Source organism: Tigriopus californicus, chromosome 8 (genome assembly GCF_007210705.1).
Source record: "Tigriopus californicus strain San Diego chromosome 8, Tcal_SD_v2.1, whole genome shotgun sequence".
In the NCBI taxonomy this organism is placed as follows: Eukaryota; Metazoa; Arthropoda; class Copepoda; order Harpacticoida; family Harpacticidae; genus Tigriopus; species Tigriopus californicus.
The window spans coordinates 7,472,871-7,483,595 of NC_081447.1; the positions used below are offsets into that span (position 1 = coordinate 7,472,871).

The 10,725-nt window shown below is 39.3% G+C and overlaps 1 protein-coding gene across 1 annotated transcript; it reads left to right on the forward strand.

The window, feature by feature from the left end:
- The first annotated feature begins 2,965 nt into the window (after positions 1 to 2,965).
- Positions 2,966 to 10,206, forward strand: LOC131885043 (transcriptional repressor CTCF-like). Its single transcript, XM_059232967.1, has 7 exons — positions 2,966 to 3,251; positions 3,318 to 3,568; positions 8,346 to 8,465; positions 8,530 to 8,901; positions 9,181 to 9,377; positions 9,467 to 9,743; positions 9,811 to 10,206. The coding sequence occupies exons 1-7, from the start codon at positions 3,230 to 3,232 to the stop codon at positions 10,126 to 10,128; spliced, it is 1,557 nt and encodes a 518-aa protein (XP_059088950.1). The 5' UTR covers positions 2,966 to 3,229; the 3' UTR covers positions 10,129 to 10,206.
- The last annotated feature ends 519 nt before the right edge of the window (positions 10,207 to 10,725 follow it).

Consider the following 10,725-nt stretch of genomic DNA (forward strand, 5'->3'; position numbering starts at 1 on the left):
TACAGCCACTCTCTTGAGGTGCGTCTAGCCATTGTACCATCAAAACCCCGTTCATCCTTGAAAGTATCTTCAAAACCGAGCTAGAATTTAGGGTGAGTTTTATCATTTACCATCTTTGGCCTGACCAAGGTGAAGAATCGGCAATACTGACAAGAAGCCAAGGTGAACAAGGGGTGAAGGCTGAGTGCGACAACTTAGAGGCCAAGAAGGTGTTCACATTTTGCATGGCTTTTAGGCTGGTCCAACATCAAGTGGAGTTTCCAACGTGCTTCAAAGTTATTTACCAAGATGTAGAAACCATTGAAATCAGTCTATCAATTGCAATCGGGTAAAGTGTCCAAACGGGATCATAAAAAGACTGCTCATTATTCCGATTTTACTACAGAGCCGTGAATAAGTCTTTGAGTGGTTCAATTTCGCCTCCTGAAGGCCTTTGGAGGCTTCATGTAGAAGTTTAAAAGCCGTCATTGCTTGACCACGACTATAGTTTTCTTTTAAAGCAAATTCTCCTGCTGCACTTCTACGCTCGGATTTGTCGAAGTGAAAAATGCTTAAGGACTTGAGAAGCGGTTATCCCCAAAAATTGAATCAAATGCCATCAATAACGATGCAAAAAGCAATTCCAACACCAAAATTAGGTCAATCGCCCACGATATTGGTCTACACAGGTCCGCTCTCTCCTAACAAATCGAGGTCAAGAAAATTGGTGCCAAAAAGACTTCTCTCTTTTTCTTCAGATCCCTTTTTAACACAGTCTTTCTTGGTTTGCTTGGAGATGGTGGATCTGCGAAGGACAAGACTGTAGGCGGTTGACCTGATGGAGGTGTTGGAATTGCTTTATGCATCATTCTTAATAGCATTTGAGCATGTTTTAGAGGGAGAACCACTCCTTGGTCTACCTTCAAGATCTTCCTCATTTGTCTGCGGTCTGGAATGTAGAGGATGATCCTTAAGCTTGCCCTAGGTCTGTAAGCTATATCTACCTCAGATAAGTCCACATGAAGAAGTGTAGCAACTACCACTCTTTTAGCTAACATATCTTTTATGGATAGTGTAAAAGCCTAGAGGAGAATGTAGCAATTATTCATCTAGTGGATTTCCAATTCCAAAACTTGCCATCTTAGCGAAAAAGTTTTGAGGTGAAACCTGAGATCTAATTTCAATTATTCAGAGCGTTGCGTTCCATCCACGTTAAGTCTCTACGATCATTGCGATTGACCCTTAAACCCGGGTTGGGACAAAACTCATGAATGCTTTTGAAAACATGCAGTATCAGGTACTTTTCGTACCATCTCTGAACATTGTACAATCCCAACTGCTTTAATCTGTCCCAATTCGAGAGCTCTCTCATACTTTCAAGGTTTCTGATAAAACATCTTTGGACCTGCTCGACCTTGTGCAAACTAGCTGAACTCATTGGAGCCCAAATGGATGAAGCATATTCAAGATGTAGATGGATTCTTTTTTTGGTTTTTCACGGGCTTTTCTAACCGCTGCATGGAATGTAATCCCCATACTATTGAAATGGAAGGTTATGATTGGTCTATTAATTACCTTTCAATCTTGATATGATATTTGGTCTACTAACGAATTGGAGTTGGCAGATCGAGCTAGTCCTGGAATGTAGGGTTGATCTGGAATGCTTTCTAAAAATTTGTCCAAGTCTGACTTGAAAGATGCTACAGGATCAACAAGGCCTACGTATTCCCTATGAATATTACAGGGAAGCAAAATTAAACAATGAAGGAGCCCGAGAAAGAAGAGATGTGGACTTCATTGTTCGAACTAGCCTGTATTCTCGATGGCTTGAAGGTGCTCTCAAAACGCACATTAAGCCTCTACGGTCACTGGAATTGACCCTAAATCCTGGGCTGGAACAAAGCTCATGGATGCTTCTGAAGACGTTCAATATCAGATACCTTTCGTACCTTCTCTGAACACTGTACAGTCCCAACTTTTTTAGTCTGTCCCAATACGAGAGCTCTCTCATATCCTCAATGTTCCTAGTGAACATCTTTGGACTTGTTCGACCTTTTGCAAACCTGCTGAATTCATTGGAGCCCAAATGGTTGAAGCATATTCAAAATGCGGCTGAACAATCGACTTGTATAGAATTAGCATCGTGATACTATCTCTGGGCTTAAAGTTCGATATATCCAGCCACACATTTGAAAAGCTTTCGACTGGATATGCTCATCGAACTGTCATTATTTTGGAGGACTATACCTAAATCTGTCATAAATGAGAACTGCCCAATGAGAACAATAGATTTGTACAGAACGTCGTGCTAAATATTGATTCAGAAAAAACTGTTCTAATTGTTTTGGAACAAAAATCCGTAAAACGTTTTTTCAAAAAATCAAAATAGAGACAGGTTTAATCGACAAATCAAACTCACTCTCGTTGAACGAGTTGAAATGAACATGTGACTCTTAATTGTGTCTGTGCTAAATTCGATTTGTCAGTGATAATATCAAGAAGTAGTTTGTTTTCAGTTTAGAATACCTAATTGAAGTTTGATGGTCCTGAAAGTTGATTGTTTGATAAAGCAAACTAAGAATTCCGTGAACAGATAATAATAATAACAAGGTCGTAAATCTGAATCAAGTTCACTTGATCCTAATCGAAGACACTCTCGTGCGAATCAACAATATGCGTAGCTAGACCACCTTATTCAAGGTTGGATGTGTCCAACGTGTCCAACTCATATCTTGTGTCGAAAATTCTACAAATTCCCTATTCTTTGAAATTGTCCTCAGAAACGACCTTAACGCAACCTCGCTAACGTTTTCGTCAAGAACAAACCTGCAGTGCGATGAAGATGGCTTTTTCCCTACTTTTTCCCTTCCCCAACCTGCCATTGCACTTGCCAATAGATTGATTGATTGAATGACTTACAGTTTATACTTGATAAAAGCCTGAACTATCATTTTCCTTTCAGGTTCAGGTATATGGCTGCGAGGGGCTACAATTCTGAAGGAATTTTCATTAGGACCGTCAAATACTGTGTTCAGCTGTCCAATAAACGTCTGTCTGAGTTTTGTTTTACGGCAATTCCATTCATAACAAACTCTCATTCCAAATCCCTGAGTTCCTTTTATTCGGGATCATAAACATTGACCTGATCTGACAAATAGTTCGATTCGCGTGCCCTTCTCCGGATTCCAAATTGCTTGCCTTCATGTCACTTCTCGATCCGACTTGATGCTGGAGGTTTCCCCCCACCATCATGAGTGGCATGGCACCCAAAGGTAAGAACCGCACATCCTAGTTTGAAGGCCCTGTCTAAGAATTCACCGCGATCATGCATTATGTAGAGCTGGCTCCAAGATCATTGTCTCAAACCGAGGGCGATATTCGGCCTCCGATTCAGCAGCCAGTGGAGAACGACGAGGACAAGGCTCAGCCAACCGAGCAGGGCGAGTTTGAGGTTGAGGCCGAGTGGTTGCTGTCCAATTACATGGAAGTGGTTCAAGTACGATGCAAACTTTGTCAAATGTCTTGCCCGACACAAAACCAACTCTTGGACCATATCAGAACCACGCATTTCCGGCCCATTCTGGTTCCTGTAAGTATTCTGGGACACGGTGGGGTTGAGTCAGAGGCAAGGCATCAACCTTCAAAAAGGGCTTTAGACTTTTTTTTTCTCGCACCATATCTGCTAACGAGCGCAAGATACGAAGAAAACCACACAATCCCAAATTACTCTGAAATACATCTGATTAGAAAGCGCAGCGTCCACCCTCAGCATGTTGGCAAAGCTAAATTTGAATTCAAAATGGCATAATGCACAGTATATTTCGACCTTCAACACCAGTGAATTCTAAGTATATGGACTATGAATGCCCTTTCAACCACGTAGATTGCTCTTGGTTAGGGTGAGTGTGGGTCACTTTTCGACATGTAGTAGTGAACTATGGAACTCAGTTCTCTAGAAGTTTTTGCACCATTGAATTCTAAATATATGGACTATTAATGTCCTTTTAGCTACAAAGCCTGCTCTTTGTTAGAGTAACTTTGAGCCACTTTTCGAAATCTTGAAATGAATCATCAAACTTTATTCGCCTCTGTAAAAGGCATATTATTTTACCTTATTTGTTTCTAGAGCGATCGTTTCACAGTACTAATGTACCTGATTGAGAGCAGACCAAAGAATTCAATCTTCTTATTTGGTAATTGCTACGTGACCTCATTCTCATCTCCTTAGTACCTAAAGCTTGGTGTTGGTCTCAAATTTGACAAATTTGATCTATTTGACTAGATCTTGTGATTCTGTGAAATGGCATTATGTGATATGCTATTTTGAATGGTTGGGGGGATTTGTAATATTCCTTCACCGTAGCCCATTTCTAGACGGCTGGAATTAACAAAATTTGTCAAAATAATTACTTGGGGCCAAAAAGGTTATTTTTTGAGTTGCGAAATCAAGGGGGAAGAATCATTTACCTTGGCAGGTTTTCAAAACAAAAATCGAGGAAAATAGAGGTTTCGTGATTTCATTGGCATCTTGCGATCACTAGCAGATCTGGTACGAGAACAAATTCTATCTAGACAAGTATCCTCTCTACGCATAAAGTCCGGCAGTTTGAGGTTGCGTGATTTTATTAACAATGCGCTATTGTGCGCTCATGAACAGATCTGGTACGAGAAAAAAACTCTAAACTGTTTCTGATTCATTCAAAATTTTTGAAATCATGTGAAGACAGATACAAACAAAATTGATTGCAATTCTTATGACTGATCTGAGGTTATGTGAGACATCGAAATAAGAGTGATGAGTAGTCTCTTTTTGATTCAAATTTCTTGTCATTTCGGGGCAATTTTAAACATTCAGGTGTTCTTTGACCCAATTTCCCACAAAATTTCAGCTTTGGTTTCAAATAATCCTAAATTGAACATTTTTTTGTTAAATTTATGCACCAAGGAACATTAATAATGGATCTTGGTATAAGTCGGAACCCTTTCTCGGGACAAAGCGGAGAATTGCAAAATGACATCAACCTAGTCAAGGTCCCCCATGAAAACAAACCATTCGGTTTATGAGGTGAACCTAGGGTTCTCAAATCTTTTTTTCTTTTTATTCATAACCAACCATTTTTCGACAATATGTTTTCTTTTATTTATATTTTTTTCCTCTACCATACGCTAGACCCTAAATAAAGCATCATCATCATCAACTTTTGCACTTTGATACTTCAAGGAGTCATAAGCTATGCACGTTTTCGCTTAAGATATTCAGCAAGATATTTGCACATGAAATTGCAAAATATCAAAACCACTCTTTTTGTAAAGGTTCTTGCTTTGAACTTAGCCATTCAAAGGAAATGAATGGCCAATGGGCAAAACGTATCACATCTCCAGCAATAACATTTGTAAAAGTAGTTAACAGGCAGGGTATTAGTCGTTTCTCAATAAAAGGAATAAATAGCGGTGACAATTGGTTTGGTCAAAAATAGTAATTCGTTACACAACCATTACTCAAAAAAAATGTTATGCTGTTACTCGTTGCTCTTCCTAAAATTCAGATGACCAATGTTTTATGGATTTTGCCCCATCAAGGCCATACTTCTTTAAAGAAATTGTGTTTTTTACTTCAAACACTCTTAAAGCCTAAAAATTGAAGACTATTGACTTTTTCCATAATGAGCATTGGCATTTAATATTGGCATAATTGTTCAAAATGTATTGCATAAAAATGAACTTCCTCAAAGAAGTCAAGAGCAACTACAAGTTTCATACCTGACTTTCATTGTTCATAATATGTTGAATGGAAATAGCAAAACTGAGAATTTCTGTCGAACCGTTGGCTTCCTCAGTTGCCATGAGAAATTAAGAATTAAAAGGCCAATCTGGAAGGTGGAAAAGGAACGAGTGACTAGTATTTTTCTTAGATTTGGGGTCGTTATAATTATACCATTTTCAATAGTTCTGGATTTAATGTTCCTTTGTCGAAAAGAGGAGCGAATTAAAATAATGTCGTTATTTGTAATTTGGTTACTAATGCCCTGTTAATAAGTCTTCGAAAAGACAATAAAAGAGGAACTTAGACCATTGGAAGGGTACATATTTTAATAAATTGGGATAATTGCTTAAGTAAAACTTGCAACAGCCAATTTGAAATTTAGTGACAGGGTTGAAACAACATGTAATAACACTGTTTTAACTCAATTGAAAAATTAATCATAAAAAAAGTGTTGGACAGAGTCTCACTTTTCACATCTACTTTTGAAATTTCTTGGTGAAAAAACGAAATGAGCAATTTACAGTATCTGTGAATCAAAACTTTTCAGCTTTTTGTTTAGCTATGGAGCCTGCCTTTTAATATTTTACCTTTTCTGAAGTAAATTTCATTTCAATATTTTACATCTTAAAGTTGAATATTTTCCAAATCACTAGTCATGCGAGTTTTAATTGCAAATAATAATAATGTCACCATACAGAAAACTGAATCGAACACTCCCATACTCTTTATCATCAAACTTGATGTATGAGTTGCCCAAAGAATAAACAACTTTAATCGCATTGTTGTCGCAGGCTATCACACGAAGTTTTCTGGTACCCTACATTCAACTTTAATTATTCATTTGATCACATCACTTCTTGTTATGAATTGATGCTCGTGCTCATTCAAGTTAATCTAGTCTTGTATATATAAACCAAACTAGTCAAGAAATAAAGTCAGTCACGAAGCGTACACAACACTTCTATTGTTGGTTTTAAAAAGACACTAGCCAATTCCCAAGTATTGAGTCATCAAACGTATGAATAATGTAAAAAACGACCCTAGTTTGATGTGGGAATAATCAGTTATATTTTGAGGCTAGCTAATGGTTTCCCAACATGCCACTACTAATGTGATATCATTGAATCAACTCTAGTAACAAACTTTTGTGATTATTTAATTGATGCTATCAGTAATCCAGTTTTTTTGGATTTTCAATGTTGCTGAATGTCTCATTCAAAATTGCCAGGAGTTCTTGCTTCATAGGTTGTTCAAGATAGAGCTTGCAAGGTTGGAAAACATCACTTTTAACTCATCGACTTCAAATTCTGTCAAGGGTTTATTTATGTTTCTTTACAACAACGCAAGAACAAACGTTAGCAGAGTGTTTACTAACGCTGCCTTTCCTTTTTTTGCCGTGATATGTCTCATTATGAGATAAGCAGCCCCTATTAAGGGGGAGGACTGAACATTTAATTGCTGTGCTATTCTATTTATATGAAATATTTTCAAATGACCTGATCTGCTCACTCTACCTATATCGTGGGCCAATTAAAGTTTATGTAAATGTTCATTTACTTTCGTGCATCTGGAGATAAACGTGGTTTGAATTCTACTCAAGGCCCAATGGAAAGTTTATCGAAAGGGGTGTGAAAGTTACATATGTAACTGTAGGTCAATTAACCAGGAATGAGAAATCATTAAAACCCATTTTTGACTAGGTGGCAGAAAATGGTGACAGAAAGCGGAAGAAATTCCTTCAAAGTGGATTTTTGCTAATGAGGATATGAATTGGATGGGAAATCATTAAAACCCATTTTTGACCACCTGATAGAAAATGGTGGCAGAACTTCCGAAAAAAAGTCGAATTTGGCCATTGCTGTAATTAACTCCTCCTATGCCACAACCAAACCAACGTTATTGCACACCAATGGCCCTTACTTCCAATGTCAGACGGCCCAAATGAAAGGCCGAAATGGGAATTGGCACATCAAAAGAATGTTTCGTTTTGTTTGTTACAAAGTCAGATGGCAGCTCTCTCGCTCGGGCTGTCATCTGATTGATGGGTGTCACAATTGAGACTTATTGTAGCCTCATCGTTGAAGCCAACATTGATTATCACCTCACCCTTGGGAATGACCGCAGGTTCGCCCATTTAAGCTGTTAAAGCAGCAACTCATGTTGTAATTCAAATACCGCCAAGAAGCTTGGATTTGGCTAGCCTGGGATCGAACCAGGATTCTCAAATTGGAAAGCGGATGCTATACCAATACGATACCCCAGCAAGTGGCTTAGTGGCTATCAAAGCTTCTGGGTCTGAAAGAGGTTATTGGTTCGATTCACCCAACGGACTACTCTCAAAGAAAGTTTTAAACGCTGGTCCACATCCACAAACGTGAACCAATCTGATATTAAAAATGAGAATTGTTGATGGACCACACAAGAGCTGGCTCTCCTGGAGAGTTGAGGTTCAACCCTATGGCACCAGCATCCCTATTACAAGAAAATTTTATTGAACTTAGGAACCTACTTGACAGCTCGCAATATGAGCTTAACTGTCCGTGCGCAAAAAAAGCGAAATCGTTTACATCTTATGCTTGATCGTGATGTCGTTTGACTTTAGCCTACCAGAAATGCGTCCGTTGAGATCGTTGAAGAAGATCTAACCTCGACCGGATTCATCTGCGGCAAATGCTCATTGGTGTTCGCTTCTTTGGACTTGTGCAAAGATCACATGTTACAGGTAAATTTTGGATGGAGCTACAGGTGTTGAGCCTCGGAATCAATGAATAAGGTTTTTGTTCCAGGTTCATACCCAGCCTTTGGAGACCTCTCCCATGTCAGATTTAAAGGAATCTGAGACAATCGCAATTCCGTCTGAGTATCCAAGTGGGAAACAGCCTTGCCCTTACCCGGGTTGCTTGTATCAATTCGGTGGCCAAGATATGGTTCACCATCAATCTTGCCACCATGGAGAGTCCTTCAAATGCTCCCAGTGTCAAAAGATGTTTGAGACTTGGCGACGTTGTGCCCTCCATTTGTGGCAAAACCATGAGCTGAATGTGGACTTGCTCTCTTGTCCCATATGCGCTAATTTCAAAACGGCTTTTCCCATCAAACTTAAAAACCACATGTGGTCGAGCCATTCCCAAGGGGCGGAACCCAACTCGAAATCAATGGTAAAAAGACTCATTTTTTTTTTTGCAAACCAAAGGGAAAATAATTCATCTACAAAGCAATCCCACAATGCCCAAAACGAATAGCGCTACGTACAAAAGCGCAAAAAGGCAAGTCAGTGAACGCGCAAATCAGTATTTCCTTGCAAGGCACTCCGCTAATTAGAATAGATTTACGGCAAGGCGAAAAATGAATCATTATATCAATAAGTAATCATCTAAAAATCCAAATATGTCATACCCAACTTGCTAGCCTTCTAAATGTCCATCTGGCCATTTCAGCCTGTGGTTGGTTCTAAAAAGCGACAATGTGACATATGCTCAAAGTTCTTCTCCGATTCGAAAAGTCTGAAGAAGCACGTTCAAGCAGTGCATGGGAAACTAAGGCCATACATATGTCAGATCTGTAATCACCAATCTGCTCGGCGAACCATGTTGGAGATGCATATGAGGCAGCACACTGGAGAGAAGCCTTTTTCGTAAGTTGGAAGGAAACTTCCGAGAGATAATCAAGGGTATTTTGTTATTGTTTATGTTAATTTTGACGTATGTGCCATTCGTTTCGTAGGTGTGATATTTGCCAATACCGAACGGGGGATCACAATTCGTTAAGACGACACAAAATGCGGCATACGGGCCATCGACCGTACAAGTGTCCCTTTTGTCCGTACTCCTGCATTCAAAGTAGTCCTTTCAAATATCACTTGGAGAAAAAACACCCAAATGAGGAGAACGAGGTCATATTCACATGTGAAACGTGTGGATTTAAGTCGATCAACCGACAGTCATACATCGATCATGTTTCTATTCGTCATGAAATCGACAACAAGGCTTCCGATCCAAAGGCAAGAATAGTGTATAAAAAGCTTCGGATGGGTGTGATTGTCATGGTAACAAGTTTGGATTTTTCAGGATTGTGAGACCCCAATTAAACCCCAACAAACGCCAGCCGGGTCCAAACCATCGCAGTTGAAAGCCAGAACGAAATTGAAAAAGCGATTAATATCGATGAATAGGGCCAATCGGACGAAAGAAGAAATCAGCCATCAAGGAGTCACTACAATTGGTAGTGGTAATCGCACCCCAAACGTGAAAGCAAAGGACTCAATTGGAAGTGTGAAGATTATTGTGAAGACGGAAAAATGTGCGAAAAAGGCTCTCCCCGAAGACGAGGACAGTTTGACCTGCATAATGGCGCATGATTTAGGTGGTACTACCATTCCGGCTTGATTTATAACTATCCTGTAGCTGTCGCAAAACTAATACTTGTACCTGAATGTAATATTTAAAAAAATGAGTTGAATGGCATTGATTGACCAAATGTTTTCTTACAGGTATTAGTTCGATCTCTTATCTGGAAGATTAAGCTTCGGTTTTGAAAACTCACATATTCGATTGTAGTGATAGTTCACGGTAATGCTTTTGTACATGTGGGCCTGGCTACTCGAATACTCCTTGAAAAGATTTCAGTTAAGGAAAACAGCAAGTCAAAGTTTCAAGCACCAATGATATAGATTAGTGCTGAAGGTTGAACGAATCGTTCCCATTTGTCGGCTTTTGGGCTAACTACACGACAAGCGGAAAACATGTCTATTTGGGCCAGCTTCGTTTCTGTAACCTAAGCCAGGTCTAAGGTGCATCTGGCCTAGGACTTAGAAGCCTATGATTCGTAAGAGTTGACAGCTAGCAACTACTCTTTGTTCGTGAACATACTTTAGCGATCATTCACTATGAACTCGTCCCTTGATGCTTTCGTGCCATTCACAGTACAGACAAAACTGAGCGTATGTGCGTACTTTGCCTAATTGAGCATTCCTAGAGCCACAT